This window comes from Ctenopharyngodon idella, chromosome 20 (genome assembly GCF_019924925.1).
Source record: "Ctenopharyngodon idella isolate HZGC_01 chromosome 20, HZGC01, whole genome shotgun sequence".
NCBI classification, from domain to species: Eukaryota; Metazoa; Chordata; class Actinopteri; order Cypriniformes; family Xenocyprididae; genus Ctenopharyngodon; species Ctenopharyngodon idella.
Window position 1 is genome coordinate 17,930,441 of NC_067239.1, and position 20,736 is coordinate 17,951,176.

The 20,736-nt window shown below is 36.9% G+C and overlaps 1 protein-coding gene across 1 annotated transcript in view; it reads right to left on the reverse strand.

Moving 5' to 3' along the window:
• Positions 1-20,736, reverse strand: part of mthfd1l (methylenetetrahydrofolate dehydrogenase (NADP+ dependent) 1 like) — a 38,649-nt gene that overhangs the window by 12,512 nt on the left and 5,401 nt on the right. The window contains exons 7-20 of the mRNA XM_051876468.1: positions 20,242-20,378; positions 19,864-19,975; positions 19,403-19,485; positions 19,066-19,163; positions 18,790-18,963; positions 17,848-17,984; positions 17,247-17,293; positions 16,230-16,337; positions 15,958-16,032; positions 14,695-14,797; positions 11,562-11,638; positions 10,497-10,637; positions 9,471-9,539; positions 4,804-4,915 (exon numbers count right to left, since the gene is read on the reverse strand). Of these exons, the coding sequence (XP_051732428.1) occupies positions 4,804-4,915; positions 9,471-9,539; positions 10,497-10,637; positions 11,562-11,638; positions 14,695-14,797; positions 15,958-16,032; positions 16,230-16,337; positions 17,247-17,293; positions 17,848-17,984; positions 18,790-18,963; positions 19,066-19,163; positions 19,403-19,485; positions 19,864-19,975; positions 20,242-20,378 (1,473 nt within the window). The remainder of the gene's footprint in view (positions 1-4,803; positions 4,916-9,470; positions 9,540-10,496; positions 10,638-11,561; positions 11,639-14,694; positions 14,798-15,957; positions 16,033-16,229; positions 16,338-17,246; positions 17,294-17,847; positions 17,985-18,789; positions 18,964-19,065; positions 19,164-19,402; positions 19,486-19,863; positions 19,976-20,241; positions 20,379-20,736) is intronic.

Genomic DNA, 20,736 nt, shown 5'->3' on the forward strand with positions numbered 1-20,736 from the left:
GGGTTAGGCACTTAGTTGTGATGGTTAAGGTTAGGGTAAGAGGAAAGGGACTGCATTACATTAATGAATGTCCTCAAAGAAAAAAGAATGAAAGGAAGGCAGAAAGGGAAAGAAGGGATGCATATGAGTGAAGGAAGAAAAGTAGGAGTGCACAGCACTTAGGCCTTTTGAATTTCGAGGTTTATTTCATACTTCATATAATACTCAATTAAAGGGATAGTTCACCTAAAAATGAAAATTACCCCATGATTTACTCACTCTCAAACCATTCAAGATGTATATGACTTTCTTCTTTCAGATGAATACAATCAAAGATATATTTAAAAATATCATGGCTCTACCAAGCTATATAATGGCAGTGAATGGGGGGCTCAATTTTGAAGCCAAAAAAAAAAAAAAAAAAGAAAAAAAAAAAAAAGTGCATCCATCCATCCATCGTAAAAGTACTCCACACGGCTCTGAAGGGTTAATAAAGGCCTTCTAAAATAACTAGCTTTTGGCAGACGACCGTACACGTACTGCGCAAGTCGACTTGCACCACAAGAGTAACCCGTGACGCAATGTATGACGTAGGATGTAGGAGTAGCGTAAGCTTAGACCCCTTAGAGACGATTTAAACAAATAGAACTGTGCAACACTTCTAATTCGTGACCGGTGTTTTGTTTTGCTCCATCCTCTGCCCTTCCGCGTTCTTCATTACGTCATGCGTCAGGTCAGGGATTACTCTTCTGCCGCAAATCGATGCGTACGGTCGTCTGCCGGAAGCTATTTATTATAGTTAATAAAGTTTTAAATATGGATTTTTTTTACAAAAACCCATCACTTCAGAAGGCCTTCATTAACCCCCCAGAGCCTTGTGGAGTACTTTTACGAAGGATGGATTCACTTTTTTTTGCTTCAAAATCGGGCCCCCCATTCACTGCCATTATAAAGCTTGGAAGAGCTAGGATATTTTTAAATATACCTCCGATTGTGTTCGTCTGAAAGAAGATAGTCATGTACACCTAGGATGGCTTGAGGGTGAGTAAATAATGGGATAATTTTCATTTTTAGGTAAACTAACCCTTTAAGTAACTTAGTGTTTTTTCTGTGACTCTAAACACAAATAATTTCTGTCAATATGAAAGCATAACATGAGCTTGCTGTTACAGTTATCTGTAGTAATTTTGCTTATGTATGCGTTTGAAAAAACAATTCACAGAATCATGACCTTGGGAAGACCAAGTGCCGTAAGAAAGTAAACCACCTCCTATATGAAACTCCCTATAAACGAGTGTACATCACCAGGCCTTGTGTCATCCACACACCAGTCAAGCACAGATTTACAGCCGTCTTTGGTCTGAGAGAGAATGTGAGGTGGGGAGTATGTTATCGCCCTTCAAGAGCTTTCAGAGAATTCGGAATTATCAGCACATCTATCAGTCTGAGGCCTAAGTGTAATCAGTTTAGTTTGGGTAGACTAAAGGTTACTACCATGCAGTTCTGGTATTCTTGAGCACTGCAGTGGTTTTCCTGTGAAGCGGATCTGTTGTGTATAATCAGCTGATAGGCAACGTCCTCCCTCTCACCCACAGCAAAAACACTACATACCACACATACCTTGGCTTCAGGTAACGCATACACACATCCCCCTCCTTCACTAACATTTTGCAAAAGTCAACAAACTCCCAGCATTCCTGCTGTTTGTTGAAGCTGATGCTCCAAGTCTATATGGACTTCTTTGAAAGTAAGAACAAGAGAGAGGTCCTAGTTCCTAGTCTTTCGCAATACAGTAAATCAAACGATTCATTTTTTTTTTTTTTAAAACTGTCCTCCGGGGGTTGGGGTGTGGGCTCTATAAAAACAACTAGGGCTGCACGATTTAGGGGGGGAATCTAAATTTTAAAGATAAAAATTTAAATTGTTATAAGTGACCCAAACTCAGAGCAGATGCAGAGATGGAGTTCATGTAGAGCAACATTTAATGTGAACCGGGCCACTCTGATGCTGAAAACACTGCACGCATGTAAGAACACGGTGCCACACTACACTCTGAAACACACAGCACATATATTTATTTAATTAACCCTATGCAATTTGGTAGTCACACTAAGCCATATTCACAATTTCGGTTTCTGCATTTCGATTAATTGTGCAGCCCTAAAAGTCCCTTTTGAAAGAATTTACTATTTGCATGCTGGCAGAAAAAGTATCTCAAATTCCAGAGGCTGTAACTCAACACAGCTCTTGGCCAGTTTGGTAGGCAGTGTTTTCATTGGGCTCACACACTTCAGCCTGTCCTTAAATGAAGGGGTGAAGCTTACACTGCTCTTAGCATGGACCACAGAGCCTCCGCCATTCCCAGCATTCTTTTAGTGTCTGGGGCATGTCATTGAGCAGGGAAGGGAGGGATAGAGAATAAAAAGGATAGAGAGGAGCAAAGGAATGAGAGAGAAATGGAGAGAGGAAGTGATAAAGTGAAGGAAAGATGGCAAGATAAAGTAAGTGTGTGTGTGTGTGTGTGTGTGTGTGTGTGTGTGTGTGTGTGTGTGTGTGTGTGTCTGTGTGTCTGGCATGTATATTCAGGTGTGCCGACAGAGAGGATTAGTTGGATTCAGCTTTAAAAAACAAAACAAAAAAAAACATTCTTCTGGGTTTTAAGATAAAGGATCCAGTGTTGAGCCAAATTCTATATATTTGTAGAAATGGTTATTAATTATTATATAATTTAATTATTAATTATCAACATCATAATGTAAAGATGGTCAATTAACACATTTTAAATTGTCACATAATATATAACCAAAGCTAAAAATTAAGTTACAATTTTCTTGTTTTTTTCCCCCTACAGTTTAGCATAACAACAAGACATGCCACTAGCCAACTAGCCACTTAGACATATCACTTAGAATAACATTAACTGATTAGCCTTCAAGTCTAATGCAAGTTGCTACATGTGTAAGTCAAACTTATACACTACCATTCAAAAGTTTGGGTTAAGACTTTTTTTTTTAGGAAATGAATATTTTTATTTCAGCAAGGATGCATTAAATTGATCAAAAGTGACAGTAAAGTCATTTCTAATGTTTCAAATAAATGCATTTCTTTTGTACTTTCTATTAATCAAAGATTCCTGTAAAAAAATATCACGGTTTTCACAAAAAGCAGCACAACTGTTGATTCAGCATTGATAATAAAGAAATGTTTTTTGAGCATCAAATCAGCATATCAGAACAATTTCTGAAGGATCATGTGACACTGAAGACTGGTAATGGCTGCTGAAAATTTTGCTTGTCCATCACAGGAATAAAATACATATTAAAATAGAAAACAGTTATATTAAATTGTAATAATATTACTGTTTTACTCTATTTTTGATCAAATAAATGCAGCCTTGGTGAGCATAAGAGACTGGTTTAAAAAAAAGATTATTTAATATTTTAATATATTATTTAATGTTTTATATATTATTTAATATTTAAAATTACATATACACTACTATGTATTATGTAAGTACATTTAAAGGGGTCATGCACTGCATTATTTTATTATCTTATAATGTTTCCTGGGGTGCACTTAAGGTCAGTATGATCAAAAATTGTAAAAATTGAAATTGAAATAAAAGTATTACATGTGGAATTCTCGTCATTGTAACTCGATTTCTGCACACTAATGAATGTTTTCATCATAACTATCAGTGCAAACGCAATGTAAATAAGAGATTTGTTGATTCTAACGGAAGTTTTGGCGAGAGTCCAGAACACTGGTGCTGTCTGATTGACAGTTCTAGCGATTGTAAAGGGAGCGTTCTTTGAACGCTTTCTATATATAATTTAATCACAGTTTAAATAACAGATTATTTTCATCCTACTAAGAGAAACAATGTGAAGTTGACTGTTTAGTCACTGATTTGATTTACTGAAAATAAACGATTTTGAGACAAAAACACTGATTGTAGGCCTACATGAATCATTACATAATAGAAATCACTGGTCATTTATGTACACATATCAAATGATCTGTAACGAAGCAATAGTGACACAGTAAAAACTTTTTTTACTCACATAAGCGCAGTTCCTGTCGGATTCAATATAGAAGGCACAGTATCGTTTTTTAATTTCAGGCTCTCTGCAAATCTAGTGCAGCTACTGTGTTTTCCCACAACCTGGCACTTCACAACATTTTGCATTCTTCAAAGACAAGTTTATCGCTTAGTTGCTCAATCCAGTGTTAGCCTCACGTCTGTTATTTACCTACTACTACTTGTCATGCTCAAATCAGTGGGCGGGGCTACAGTGGTAACAATGTAGAAATAAGCATTGATCTTCTTCTGCAGAATAAGGCGGTCTTTCACCTCTCCATGATGTAATAAAGAGGCACATTCCACAACGAGTCGTAATCTGGGCTTGGTTTCAATAAAAGCTGTTTATGGACTAACAAGGAAGTTTTCAGTTCTGAAACTGATATTCTTGTAGTATGATGACCTGTTATATGCCAAATTTGATTTCTCAATTCATGACCTCTTTAATTGTATGTTTATTTATATTACTTATCAATTGTTGGTTGATAAGGATGATAGGATTCTGTAGGGTTATCAAATTTTGCACAACACCAGTTCTTTGTGAATTTATTCAAGCTGTAGAGGCCAATGAGCATGTGTGACCACTCATGAGCTGGAGTCTGGTTTTAACCAGAAAACATCTCTGTTGTTGTTTTAACTTACCCCCAGCACAGCCTTTGTCTGTGGTCAATGAAAGCATGCGACTATAAAAAGCAGATGCAGTGGTGTGCGACTGAATGTGTTTGTTTGTGTGTGGCACCCACCAACATATCCCTCTTCTCCAACTAGTTTAAGAGCCAGCTTGTCTGCCAAGACAGAGGAGTTTCCATGGGCGATGTTAGCAAAAGGTCCAGCATGCACAAACACTGGAGTGCCCTGAAATGACAAAGACAAACAATATCAGTGCAAACTAAGCCAGACCTGCATTTCAAAATATCACACATTAGCACCTGAAGAGTTCATGACTGACACTGCGCCTCAAGATTACCTGAAAATTACTGTACAAATTGTCAGTTAAGAGCAGGTGACTGACAATACAAGCTGTTTAAGTGGTCAATCTCCACATCTGAGTTTTTTTGCATAAACACATGTGGTTGAGCTTGTATGTTAGTGCCATTTTATCTTCAACTACAGTAAACTTTAAACATTCTGAAAGTCTGTTTCATCATCATCAGCTAGAAAGCATTTAAAGCTCAGTGAAAATGTGGGGATTGAGCTGATGACCCTGAGGTCCTCTGTAACTTCCCAAACACTGGAAAGCGACACCACATACACTGACAGCTGAAGGGACATGAAAGAGAGATTGCAGGAAGATGGAAAGGGAGAACATGCAAAACAAAGAATGGAGTGATGGTGAAGTCATTTAAATTCAGGAAAAGGATGGAAGGTTGAAAAAAATAAGCTCTCCATCAATGGAGAGACAACCTTCCTTTATTTATATAAACTTTTATTATTGCATCACAGCATCCTCCTTCCACTGCTTCTGCAGGTGCTGATATAAACATTACAAAATATTCTACATTAGCCAAAAGACGAGTCAAGTGAGGTAAGTGAACTAAGTTGATTTTGCGACATGACCTTATTAGCACTTTAAAACAAGCCTGCCAGAGCCTTGAGTTGATTAATTTAATCAAATTGATTCTGTTCACTTCAAAAACATTTTCATGATTTATTTGATTGATTATTAAAAATGCATTTTCATAAACAACAGGACACAAAACATTTTGGTATTTAGTTTGTAGGAGTCAACATCGTAAGAGTTACATTTTCTACTATCACCGTTTTATTTCAAGTTGTTTTTGAACAAGAGAGTAGCATGTTGTGTGTATCTACAGTACATTTCAGAATTGCACCTACTGAGCCCTCATATGAAAGTGATGAAATGTAATAAACATCAACTGTAGGTTGATTTAGACAATACATAGCTCATTATAACCTAAATACGATTCACAGGTTTAAAAACATTTCAGACCAAATCAATCAGTACTGATAATGTCAACCAGTAACTTTGTTCCATCTGCAGAACAATTCAACAAATCAATTTACGGCAACGAGTTTGCCCGCAAAGTGCACATTACTGGCAGCTTGTCAACAAGTCAAAGTGAAAGATTGAGTGATGGTCTTTGTGTGTGACTGTGAATGGAAAGAGAGTGTATGGTTTTACAGTGAAGTGTCCTCTGGAAACGTTTTACAGAATAAAAAAAAAACCCTACAATATCAAAAAACTGGAATAGGAAAGATTGGAGCCCTTTGCCCTGTTAGTGTGGAAAAGAGGAGATATTTGACAAGCCAAGCCAGGAAAGTTAGAAAACAGGAAAAACCAAGTGAGAGAGCACAGCAGGTAGGAACAGGTTGGTTATGCTTATTTAATAGGCAAAATGATCACCTTATTTTGATGTTTGTACTGATTGTGTATTACTGACTAAATTATTTCAAATTGTTTTTTAACTAGTAGTTTAACTACAAATTGATTGAGAAACATTTCTTATAAGTATCAATGTTAAAAACTGTTGTACTACTTAATATTTTTTGATACATTTAAAGGTGCAATATGTAAGATTTTTGCAGTAAAATATCCAAAAACCACTAGGCCAGTGTTATATGTTCAGTTGAGTACTTACAATATCCCAAATGTATCCAACTATTTGTAAATCATGAGAAAATTGCAATTTTAACCAAGGCTCCGGGACGTGTGAGGAGTCGCCTGTCAATTGCGTCATACCCGCGTTACCATAGAAACACCAAAGACGCTTTAATATATTACATGTTTTAATAGACAAGGGAACAACTGTTTGGTTGCGTTTATAGACAGAACTAATTGTTGTTATATAGCTCAACACGTTTAGTCTTATTGTTTAAATCTAAAATCTTTTCTTGATTTTTTGAGAGTACCATGCTTTACCATGCCTCAGAGAAAAACACTATTTTGTCAAGTAGCTAACATAACAATCAGATGCAGCTTTATTTTTAGTAACAATAATACAGCATTTTCTCCATCATACAATACGTTTTAAAATTAACTGCATGCCATTTATCAACACAAGTCATCCAGCATTTAATATGATATTCTAAAATCAATCTATCTTACTGCAGTGTGTAACAAGTGTCTCACAGCAGCCGCCGAGTGAATGCACAGAGTAACGTTATAACATTTTCAACACACTCAAATGCATCTAATATGATAAACAGAGCTGCGTTACCTCATAGTCATGACCGGAAAACCGGAAGCAGCGCTGGCGACTGTGACATAATAAAAGTTCCGCTGCTCGTGAGGCGTGTGTTGCGCAATCGCTCCAGCTGCCTCGTTCAGCTCCCACAACACTCGTTCCTGCTCTGCTTCATACTACAGTAATGTTATTAATCACATCCATGAACATGATTTCTTCCTGAGTCCTATCCCGATTGTTTCCACCGGCTGTGATGTGAAGACCACATGTTCCAAGATTCCGCGCTCAAACTTGGCGTCATCAAGCTATGCCTTTGTTTTGAATAGGCCTCTAGCGACCTCTAGCGGACAGAAATCTTACATATTGCACCTTTAAGAATTTAAGTGTCTTTACTGTCACTTTTGATCATATATATTTATATTTAGTGGTGTCAAATTTAGCATGTTGACGCAGGCGATTAATTTTTTCAGTTTAATGCTTTAAAAATATTTAACGCAATTAACGCAGCATCCGTTTTTTCCATCATAACTTGGCTAATGTTACATTATATGATCACGCTCTTACTCACGCAAATGCTTTTAAACCATTCAAGCGCCAAAAGACAAACGAGAATGCGGACGACTGGTGTGTATAGAGTTCTCTTTCGCGCTTGAACCAGCAATAACACACAGAATTATGACAAAATGTCAGTTTTGTCGAGTATCCTCATTAAGAGCAGTCTTAAATGAGTTGTGAGAAAGAACAAAGTCATGTTCAGCAGCAACCTAATAAACCTATTGCTGTGATGTTTGTCATTGTTAATCAAAGAACAAAGGTAACAGAGAAACTTTAATAAGAATTAATCTTCATTTAATTTATAATTTATGCAGTGAAGACTGTAAAGTGTTTGATAACTTTATTCAATTTCTGTATATTTCCTACCTGTTAGACAAGTAGGAAGGTCACAGGTAAATATGACATTTATTATAATGGGTGTATGTGACGATTGCTTTAAGTTCACTTAAATTAAAAGTTATTTTTTAAAGCCTAATAAATGCTGAAATTGATAGCTTTCAGTTATATGAATGTTCATGTTGAATGTTTATAATTTATGTAAAAAAAAAAAAAAAAATCAATTTCATAGAGACACCAGTATTAGTATCAGTGATACTGGCCTTCATTCATAAAAAGATACTATTAAACAAATTTTTTTAAATATACTTTCAAGTTGGTTCTACATTAATTTGGAGAGTAACGGTGAAATTATTACGATATAAAAATATTAAAAACTCCAATGTTTGAAAGCAGAAAAATGTGCGATTAATTAGTTAATTTTTTTTTAATCGATTGACAAATGGTTTACTTGGCCAGGCAAATCTAAATAGGAGTGTACTTTTTAACCCTACCCATAAACAAATACTTTTTCACAATTTTTTTTTTTTTTTTATGTCCCTAAAGGGTGGTTGTCTGATTTAGCTATGGATAATTTTGTCCCTAAACTGCACCTCACATCGTAGACACAAAATCAGTTAACATCAATCCATCAGAGACATTTTCTCAAATCTCACATCTTTTGTCTACTCTCAATCAAACGGGATTAGTTAAATCCATCTGTGAACACATGCATATCCTCTTGTTCAGTCATTCACACGCTTCCTCTCTCACTCGTTCACACACACATACTCTCATACATCCCAATCCCAGCAGGGACATTATAGCCCTGTGTAATATTCCCACAACCCTTTGCTGCCTGGTTCATTCTGATATGATTCCTCTTCACAGAAGAAACAGGAAACCAGGCAGGAAAGGTTTCACAAAGCAAATCTGTGGCTCTCTCTACAAACATGCAACTTCTATGCATCTCACATGCAAAAACATACACCCGTACACACCAAACATCAATCACTAGTCATTAGCATGTTTAAAAGCCATAAAGATGAAAGGCATTCCAACAATCAGGCTTTTCACCACTGTATATTTCTCATTTCCAGTTTTCTCGTGGTGTTCAGGGTTTGATAGTCAAAGACAGAGACACACTCCCACTGAGCCAAAACTAAAACCAGATGTGCATGTGTTACTGTAGGAGTGTGTGTTTTCTGTGTCATGCCTCTAATATCCTATCACTTCACCAACGCTGAGAGTATCAAGTTTGGGAGTTTCCATCAAGATAGGACCGTTATGTGTGCATGTGTGTGGGAGACAGAATAAGAAAAATAGCACACAAGCGAGCGACTGTGTAAAAGATACTGAGAGTTTGGGGTACAGGAACAGGGAAGAGGTCTCACCTCCAGTGTCTGCATCAGTGTAGGTTTGATAGCATCTTTCATGAGGACTGCCAAAGCCCCGGTTACACCCTGAGGAGAACCAAAGAGCAAAGAAATGTCAAAATATATAGCAGTTGCCGAATGTCTCTATGGTAGGGCTCACGATTTACGACTAAAACTAAGCGATGTGAATAAAACAGGGCAAGTTTAAATACACTTTATTCACATTTAACTTAGAATTAAACAAACACTGCATAAGGTCACTGCATTACTATTTTTAATGTTATGAAAGAAGTCCATTATGCTCATCAAATCTGCATTTACTTGATCAGAAATACAGACAAAAACAGTAATATTGTGAAATATTACTACAATTTAAAATAATGGTTTACTTTTTTATTATCCTTTAAAATATAATTTATTTCTGTGATGCAAAGCTGAATTTTATCAGCCATTATTCCAGTCTTCAGGGTCACATGATCCTTCAGAAATCATTCTAATATGCTGATTTAATACTCAGTTATTATCAATGTTGGAAACAGTTGTGCTGCTTAATGTTTTTTTTGAAACCTGTGATACTTTTTTCAGGATTCACTTATGAATAAAAAAATTAAAAGAACAGCATTTATTCAAAATAGAAATCTTTCCTAACAATATAAATCTTTACTATCACTTTTTATCAATGTAACATCCTTGCTGAATAAAACCATTATTTTTATAATATTTCATAATATTATTTTTTTTCTGTATTTTTGATCAAATACATGCAGGCTTATATAAATTATATAAACAGAAACATTTCTTATTGGTATCAATGTTGAAAACTGTTGTACTGCTTAATATTTTTGATACATTTAAGAATTTAAATGTCTTTACAGTCACTTTTGATCATAAATATTTATATTAGTGGTGTCAAAGTACACACATATATATATATATATATATATTATATATATATACTTTGACATATAAAAAATGATCAAGTAATTAACAGTCACTCCACAGACAGCTCTGCTCAAGGGCTCTCTCACACACACACACACACACCAAGTCATCTGCAGTGATCGGCTGGTTGTTTCTGCTGCTGCCCACAACCATACGCCCCAGTCTGGCCCGCATGTCAGCCAATCCATCTGTCAGAGCAAGGATAGCCATGATCTCGCTGGCCACCGCAATATCAAACTGGGTCTGTAAGAATGAGAGGGGAAAGATCACATACTGACCAGCACACAAATTTAGGTGATTTCCATCAAAATGAATGGTCAGAATATAGACAATGGTCAGAATATAGACAATGGAGAGATTTGTCAGAGAGACACACACACACACACACACACACACACACACACACCATCTGCCAAGTCTGGTTCATCACATACAGTAAACTGCTCCCACATGTGTCCAAGACAACCCCAGCTGGACTAAAACCGAGCTGTCCTGGTTTAACTCTCAGCTAATAAATACTCCCCCAATAAAACAGCTGGGAGCAGAGGAGTGGTGGCCAGATGCCTTATCAGGAGAGATGGGCTGCTTAACACACACCACTTGTGTCATCATTATTTGCCATTTAAGTCCATTTACAGCACCCTAATTGCTGAGGTGATCTGAGTCAATGTTTGCAAAGCCTGAGGTAACATGCTTAAGTGCATATGTTTTCAATTTTAAACATACACAATCTTGCTGTCTGTCCAAAACACACATAGTACACTGTATGTCTCTCAAGAACAAAAGTGCTTTGCTGTAGTGCACATTTTAGTGGTTTTGGTACAGTGGGAGGGAGATGAATGTAAGCAAATGCTTGGCTAGCTCAGAGGGTTTGCTATGTGCACAATAACACCTTTTCTGAAACATTTGCTTTTTCTTAGATTGTTTCCCATTGAAGAGCACGCCGTTATCTGCCTGATTTGGTTTAAAAGTCATTATTTCTGACAGCAGTTGACAAACTGCAGGACTTTGATTCCAGTTAAGGGAAATACACATAAAAGTGAGAGAGGGATAGGAGAAAGAGTTTTAGAGCAGCGGGAGGCAAATAATCACTGAGGAAAGGTGACAAAACTATTATGCATCACCTTTAACTGTTGGTTAACTGAATCAGAAGTATGAAGCACGTACCTGGCGAGCATGGCCTTTTTCTGTGTTGGCCTGGCCAACAGTGATCTTGCGCAGAAATCGGTCATTAGTATCAACAACTGTTGGAAACAGGAAAACATGTTTTGAAATCAGAATGAAGAATAAAAAGTAACCAAAAGCCTGCGTTTCTACCTTAGGATAGTTCACACGAAAAATGGTGTGAGCATTGACTCATTGTCATGTAATTCCAAACCTATATGACTGACATTCTTCCATGGAACACAAAAACGAAAAATTAAGGATGTACTAGTCACTCATTCCCACGCAATTACAATGAACGGGGATTGAAACTTTAATGCGTCAAAAAGGACTTTAAGGACTGTAAAAACACCATAAAAGTAGTCAACATGACTGGTGCACTATATTCCAAGTTGCCTGAAGCAGCATGATTTATGTCACTATTTACTGATTATCTTCGCCTCAAATATGCAGAAGACTAAGAGTGACACTTAAGAAGGAATAAGTTATCAATTAATTAATTTAAACATCTTTAAGGCAAGACATCGCAGGTGAATAGAATAAAAAATATTAACTAGTAGATATCACCATACTTCAATTGATTACATTAAGAACTGCAAACATTTTTTGTATTACAAGTTTTCTGCAATGTTGTTTAAATATGCAAATGAGGCATTGTCTAATTAAAGGCATTGCACTAATTTGCATACATTTCTAGAACAAATTTCTAAACATTGGATAAAGCCAGGTTCAAATTCTTGTTTCATTTTGTTGATATATTAGAGTTAAAGGTTTTTAAAGAGGGGATTTGATTTTATGAAATCAAAAAATACTGTCAACAGCCAGAAAAAAAAAAAAAAAAAAATACATTTCACCTTTTTTTTTTTTTTTTTTTTTTAAAGGAATAAATTATGTTGTACAAAATTTAAATTATGTTGTACAAAATTAGTCAAATTTTATATGAACAAACCCCTCTGTAAAAACCTTCAGAATATAGATATGGATAAAACTGTAAAGTTTGGTTTATGTATGTAAGTGCTGCTTAAGTGGAGATTTCACTAGTCTGAAAAAACTTTATGAAAAGCCAAAAAGCCCAAAATCTCAAAACTGACAGATGCATGAAAAAAAAAACAGGTGTTTCTGCCTTTAGTGTCTCGCCTTAAATTGATCAATTAATAGACATTTAAAGCGGTTTATTTAATTTTTTCTATTTTCTTTTGCTTTAAAAGGTAGTTAAATAAAATAGTAAATTAATAAATCTTATTTAGAAGAGCACATTTAAATTGTATATGAAAAAGAAAAATTTGCCAATTCCTTTTCTTTTTCAATCTATCAAATGCTTTTCTATATTTATGTCAATCGAGTTACTATTGAACAGTTCACTTGTTGGGATAGATGATGCCTTCATGTTATTTGTAAGTGTCACTAGTCCTCCATACAAATAGACTTTGAACCTTTTTTTTTACCGAAATCATTCAGACCTGTTTTGTGAACCGGTGAAAAGTGAAAAGCTCTGACTGAAAAGAATGATGTGTTCATGAACCAGGCAATGTGCAAAGGACAGCCATAATGGATGTTAAGATTTTCAGAGAAACAAAACTTCAGTCTTTTCCCCCCAAAAACAACACAACACACTTTTATGTCATAAAAGTTTGGAACAACATATGACAGAATAATGACAGAATTCTCATATCTGGGTGAATTTCTCCTTTAACCCAACTACTTATTTTTTTTTAAATCTATTGCAATTGAAACATTTCAGGATTTAACTTTTTTTTTTTTTTTTTTTTTTTCATCAGGTTGCAATAACATCACATTGGTTGGCTGTTTCTATCTGCTCAAACGTAGCAGTGTTATGTTTGAAGACAATGGCTGGAGAGAATCACATCATAAGGGAGCTCAGCTAAGTGCTGCAAGCTGGACAGATTTTGCAGATCTGGCTGTCACTGCTGAGATGTATGAGGCAATCTAATGAATCTCAAAAAACGAATGACCTAAAGAGACCCAGAGGGATGGAAGCCAAGCAAAACCATAACCTTGCAATAAGCATGCATTCCTCAAAGACTTTTTGAATTTCTGATTTTTTTTTTCTTTTTTTTCTTGCAGCCAAGCTAAATGTAGGAGGGGGCAGTATGAGACTTGAGACATAAACACAACTCCCAAAGAGCCAAGAAGTTGGAGGGGAAAGAATTCAAACCCTCTGGTATTTTCTCATAGAAACGCAGAACAATTATTATAAGCCTCATTTTAAACATGTCTCGGGCAACAAAAATTACAACAGTGGTTTAGTCTGTTTCTGGCTGTCTCCCATATTCCTCTTGTGTATCTGTTTCAATCCATCTATCTGTAAGAACACAGTGTACATAAACTACAGCATAACATACGGTACATCCAAAACATTTAATCTAAAGATTGATTAATAACAAGTAAGGCCCATGATGATGTAGTGCGAGGATCATTATTCACCATGATATCTTCCCATAATGAACATGGAAAACCCTAATGGTTTAAACATTACATTTATGAACGTCACAGAGAAAGTTGTAAGGATTGTCAGATCTTCTCAAACACACAGATAGTTTTGCATTCGCAGCAGGAGAGAGATGTAAAGCTGTTCTTAATCTTCCAGGCCCCTCATCTTAGTGTGCACTTTTGAACCAACAGAGTAAATATCCCATTAGTCACTGCAGCACTATCTTCTGAATGTAGGGCTAAAGGCTGCAGATGTTCCCTGGCGACCACGAGTGAAACTGGAAACACCCCAATCCAGCTGAATCTCATCCCCCATTGCTCACAGCTATCAGAGGCCACTGCGTCATAACCTAATGCAGAAGGTCTACATTTGGCATCCCTTCCAGGTGCGAAGAGTAGATGCAGTACTGCAAGTGTTCAAGGGGGACTAGTTCTCAAAAACTGCTCGCAGATTTAATGACATGACCAGTTTGTAATGGTGTTCCACTAACCGACTGAAAAAGTAATAAAGCAGTAAAATCTAGCCGATGGCCACATATTGTGTCATGACACAGAGTCAGTGAGCTGAAGCATGTAGTATATTTCCTTCACCACAATCTCTAAATCCTTTTGTGACCCATCAAGCATCGAGGGATTCTCAGAAGAACAAACCATATGAATCAATCCACATTGCACAGGATCCTACCTCTCTGCCATGTGACCTTCTCAGGGTCAAGGTCAAGACGGACAAATGCGCTGACCTCTTGTGGTGTGAGGTCACTGGGGTCAGATTTGTTTATTCCAAGTTGCTGAAAACAACAGTGAGGAAGAGACAGACACAAGTGCACTGATTACTATCATGAAAAAGCTGATAATTTACATTAAACAAACCTACTATTAAAAGTTTATTACTGCAGTTAGTTTTGGCCTTGATTCAGATTCGGGAGATTGGCAAATAGTGTGGTCATAAATGTCTTTCAGACTATCTTTTTAAACAGATTTCTCTCCAAATCGTTGGTCGTCTCTCGTAAATTTATCAGCTTTGCCTTTCCAAATGTAAGTCAACCCAATCTTGTCCCTGAGCAAACATAAACAGTTTGTGTTTAGAGGAGTTTCTCAGCTTATCTGTGTCACAGACAACATAACACAACACTTTTGACTTGTTTACTTAAACAAAAAGAGAAAAACACTGAAACTTGTGAACGGCTGAGACTTGCTGTAAATTATTGCCTCATGAAAAAAATATCACTAGTTTCGCAGTAGCTGCATGAGGACCCCTGTTGGTTACCAGATGTACTCCATCCAGATATTTACAGGTTTTCCCCCGGTTTCACAGACAAGGCTTAAGCTAGTCCTAGACTAAAATGTATGTTTGAGCTGTTTTAACTGAAAGTAACTTGCACTGACATATCTTAAAAAAATGTCAGAACCATTGTTTTGTCTCAAGATGCACACCAGTAATGTTTTTTTCTAGGGTATGTTTATAAAAGCTACTTAAATACTTTCATTGAAATAAAGCCTAATCTTGGCTTAGTCTAAGCCCTATCTGTGAAACCGGGCCTTTTTAACCATTTTAACCTCATAGAATATTTAGCTTGGTATAACTAGAAAAAGTAAATTCATTACAAAAATGTCCACAGATTATACTAATTTACATGACTTTTCCAGATCTAAAAAAAAAAAAAAAAAAAAAAAATCAAAATCACATTTAAAATTAGGATACCAAATTTATCCATGTTTATCCAGTGTTGTTGAGGTGATGAACTAAAATAAGAATTAAATAGAGTTTTAGTTTATTTTAATGCTTGTTTTGTCTTATTTTACATCATTTTAAGTCATCTCGAGGCCCCCTTGGAGGTTTGCTGAAGCTCCCGTTCCCTTAATTGAGAACCACTGGTCTAGTGACTTCGGCAATAAAAAAAGCAATAAAAGTTAAAGTCAGAGGTACAAAGATCTCGTTCAGACTCACCTGTAGGCGAGCCAGCTGTATTGGAGAGAAGCGTCTCACACTATTAACAGACGGCACTAGTCTGCTGTACAGGGCCTATAAGACAAAAAAAGAAAACAACCTATAGCTAATGGAAGTAATAAACATGCAGCTATAGACTTGAATAGAACCAGAAACAATCCCCTTTAATTACACTGCTATTGATTGATTAACACTTGATCGGCCACAACATTAAATCTCAGGGAGATTGTTTGTGATTTCACACAGGACTCATTATGATTGCAGTTGTTTACCTTGTCTGACTGAGTAGCTTCATGGAAAATGCGGGCATCTATAGCTGCCGCCACTAGATTATTGGCTGCAGTTATAGCGTGGATGTCTCCTGTGAGGTGGAGATTAAACTGAGAGAAAAAGAGAATGTGAGAGAGAGGAAGCTGCTTTCTGAAGCTTCTGATAAACGCAGTATCTGCTCTCTCACACAGACACATTTAGTGTTTCCCAAAAGTCTGAGATCAAATTGAAAATCTAGGATTCAAAATGTAATAAACTAGACATAAAAGTCTTAACTATTTTGAAAAATGAGTCATTAAAGCAAAAGGTGGAAATTTTAAAGGCACAATATGTAAATTTTCACTGCTAAAGGTTGCTTCTTCAAAACAAAGGCATAGCTTGATGACGCCTTGATTTGGCGGGAATCATGGGAGGTGTTGTCTTCACGTCTACAGCCGGTGGAAAAGGGATGGGACTCGGGCAGAAATCATGTTCATGGATGAGATTATTAACGTTACTATAGTATGAAGCAGTGCTGTGTGAGCAGAAACAAGGCCGTTGGAGAGAGCAGCGGACAGTCACCGCTTCCGCTTCTTCCGGTCATTCGTATGTGGGGTAAAGCAGCACTGTTTTATCATATTAGGACACGGACATGTTCTCTGGATTTAAACATTCTTGGAAACATTTGGGATAATGTAAGTACACAAGTCAACAAAATATATAACATTTTTCTAGTGGTTTTTGGATATTTTAATCCAAAAATCTTACATATTGTGCCTTTTGGAGAAAGTTTGAATTGTTATTTTTCCATGTAAACTTTCTGTTCAAATTGAATGGAATTTATAATAAAAAAAAAATCAATTAAAAAGAGCATAAAACAAAAAAGAATTTTCACGAGTGGTCTCAAACTTTTGGACTATGCACTTTCTTTTACTTAGTCTCAATGTCTGTGTGAGTTCTTCAGGGGCTTTCATCAGTTGTGGCATACTAAGGGAAAGGGCTTTGTAATAGCGGGAGACAGGATGTCTGTAGTCACTCACCTCCTCCATAGGAATGACCTGTGCATATCCCCCACCCGCCGCTCCTCCTGCAGTGAAACAAAATATTGAAGCAGACTGACAAACACAGAAATGAAAACACAAGACAATATGTCCAAGATAGCCAGACATTATCTCTGATTCAAGACCTAGTGAGTTGCCTTGCTGTGTACTGCTTAATAAGTGACTGATTTGAATATGTACATAGGCAACTACAAACTCCACACAAATTTGCATAGGAAACCTCTATATATTTTTAAATTTGTATTTTTTTTTTTTTTTTTTTTTTTACAGTGAATTCAAATAAAAATATTTAAGTTTTAATATTAATATTCATAATAAATTTAATTATAATAACATTTTTCTTCTCATCCACCATCTTTTATTTATTTTACTGAACTCATCGCATGGCATTCTGGGAATGCCTAATCAACGAAGGACATGTGATGCCACATTAAAATCCAGCTAAAACAAGGCATCTTAGAAGGTTGCTTAATTCTGATGTCTACATTTTGGAACCACCTTCGGGACCTTCCTTAAAATGTTAGTTATTGTAATCCATACACTACAACAACAACAACAAAAAACACATACAAAAACACACCTTTGACTCCAAACGTTGGGCCCTGGGAAGGCTGTCGCAGACAAGCGAAGGAGTTGAGCTTGAGATGAGCGGAGAGGGCCTGGACCAGCCCTATGGTCACTGTACTCTTCCCCTCACCCAGAGGAGTGGGAGTTATACTGAAAAACATAGACAAAAAAACATTATCAACACATGCTTTCCCACATTCAATGAGAGAAGGTTGTGACTCTACATCTATTCATCCTTATCCCTTCCTCTCTTTTCTTTTTCCCCCTCTGATCTCACTATATTAGACTGCTGGCAAACCCTCTCCCCATCAGCATTCTCGCTCTCTCTCTCTCTGTCTTTGTGGAGCGGCTTTTTTGGCAGTGCAGTAAAGGCATGCCAGTGGTTGACAGTAATTGAGTAGGCCGGGTGGGGAGGGCAGTGCTGCTTCACAGCGTCTGTAGGCAGAACAAAGAGCGGGACTTAAAGAAGGAGAGTTAGGGGATAGGAAAGGGGCTGCTGATAAAGCTAGGGGTCTGCACATTCCCCACACACATAAAAGAGGCCCTGGGCCCCCAATCGGAGCTGACTGAGCCACGCTTCACACACATGGATGAAAGGGAGGCTCCTGGTGGGCTTGAGAGTCAGCGGTAGATAAGATCCCTGGGCCCACCAATCACTCTCTCTTGGAATGTAGAGGCAGAGTACAAACGCGCACATGGACGGGAGCGTGAAAACACACAAACATTGACCTGAAGATTTCCTAAAATGCTTTTGACCTCTGAAAGTATCAGTATTTCATTAATTGATTGAAAAAAAAAAAAGCAGATTTACAGATTAAATAACCTGTTCAACAAATTAAGTCAACGTTTTCTAAACTTTGTGGTTCAATACCATTGCTTTAGTATCATATCAGTTTAGGTAAGTATTGTGACATGAATTAAACTTCAATGACAGAAGTAAAAACTGATGTCGCACCCTGCCACTAGGACATATTTGCCATCAGGCTGATGTTGGAGGCGGTTGAGGAGGGACAAATGGACTTTGGCTTTGGTGTTCCCGTAGGCCTCCAGCTCCTCCGGAAGCAGCCCAATCTCCTGAGCCAGCTGGGATATGGGCTTGGGAGTCTGTGCCCTGGAGATCTCTATATCACTGAGGGTTTACAGAAACATCCAAACAGAAAGAAGGAGAGATCAATTAGTTTTGTACACAAAAGAACCAGCAAAAGGAACCAAAAGGCAAGGCTGCTCATACCTAGGCACAGGTGAAAGTGGTTGAAGTTTTAGTGGGCGGAGCCTCCATGGCTGGTACTCCTGTTCTTGTATCCACCGCTTGCTGCTCCTCACTACATGCTGACAGATCACAAACATCTCAGCAAACACTTCTTCATGAATTCTTTCTTAATTTATTGCATTGTTATATATACAAAATCTATCAAAGCAGCATATTAGAAAGATTTCTGAAGGATCATGTGACACTAAAGAGTGGAGTAATGACTGCTGAAAATTCAGCTTTCACCTGTTAATAGAATAATTTAGCCTATTTTAAAGACATTAATAGAAAGAAGTAACATAAACAGAAGGCCTCTTACTTGCATTCTAATTGCAGCACTTAGAGGCCCAACTCCTGCATCAGATTTAGCTTCAGTCCTGGGCTCCCAACTGTCAGGGTGTTCTAGGAAATAAGATCATACGTATGAAAAGTTGGCCCAGGCTGAGCATCTAAGGAAATACAATTAGTGGTGTCTTATTATGTTCCCACACTAATGGAATCTCTGTGGGTTATGGCGGAAATAGCATGGGCCTCTATATCCATATAAGTTCTCTTAAAGACATGGCAGGTAATGAAAGGTGAAGAAAACTGCATGCCTGACTTTATCATTTTGGGAGGAATCACATGCTTTTTTTTCTCATCCAGGGTAGTACAATTAAAATAGTTCCTTCAATTCTCAGATAACATTTCTCAAGCTAAGAAGAGCCCTGTATGTTTTACATATGCCAGCAATGTAAAAATGTCTGCCAAGCATTACAGCTTTACTTTGAAGAAATTTACCTTCTATTAGGGCTGAGCCAAGGTTGATGACTGCCACCCCTGGTCTTAACCAGGTGGGTGGGAGGCCCTTGTGGCCTGTCTCTAAAAATACCACCACATCTGAATCCATGATCTGAAAGAAAGAAAGAAAGAAAGAAAAGAAAATAAAGAAAGAAAAGAAAAGAAAAGAAAAGAAAAGAAAAGAAAAGAAAAAGAAAGAAAGAAAGGACAATTAGTGTATGCCTCAAATGATTTTAAGAGACGTCCATCCTGAAATAAAGCAGCACTGCCCCCTGCTGGTACAAATAGCAAACTGTGCATTAAAATTGACCTGAAAAAAAAAAAGAAAAGAAAAAAAAGAATTCTCCCACGACCCCACTTATCTATCAGCTGATTTACCTGTTTCTGCAGGTGCTTTGAGCTCCACTGGCAGGTCTGCACCATCATGCCATTGTTTTGCAGCAAGAACTGAAGAGCTACCTTCAGGGGGCCCTTTACACCCACCAGCACTGCCATCTTGCCAACCAATGGGGCATCTAAATGTGAGTTACATTAAGGTATATGCTGTGAATTTAAACAGACTCTAATAAACTCACCATAAACTTCACCTCAAGTATTATGTTACAATAAAAGAACACTATCATTCAAAAGTCTGGGGTCAGAAAACTTTTTTTTTTTCACTTTTGTTCAGCAAGCTCACATTAATTTGATCAAAAGTGACAGTAAAATATTTTAACGTTACCAAAAAAAAAAAAAAAAAAAAAAACGTTTGAACTTTTTATTCATTAAATAGTCCTAAAAATATGTACCACAGCTTGCACAAAAATATTAAGCAGCACAACTGTTTTCAACATTAATAATAAATGTTTCTTGAGCACCAAATCAGCATATTAG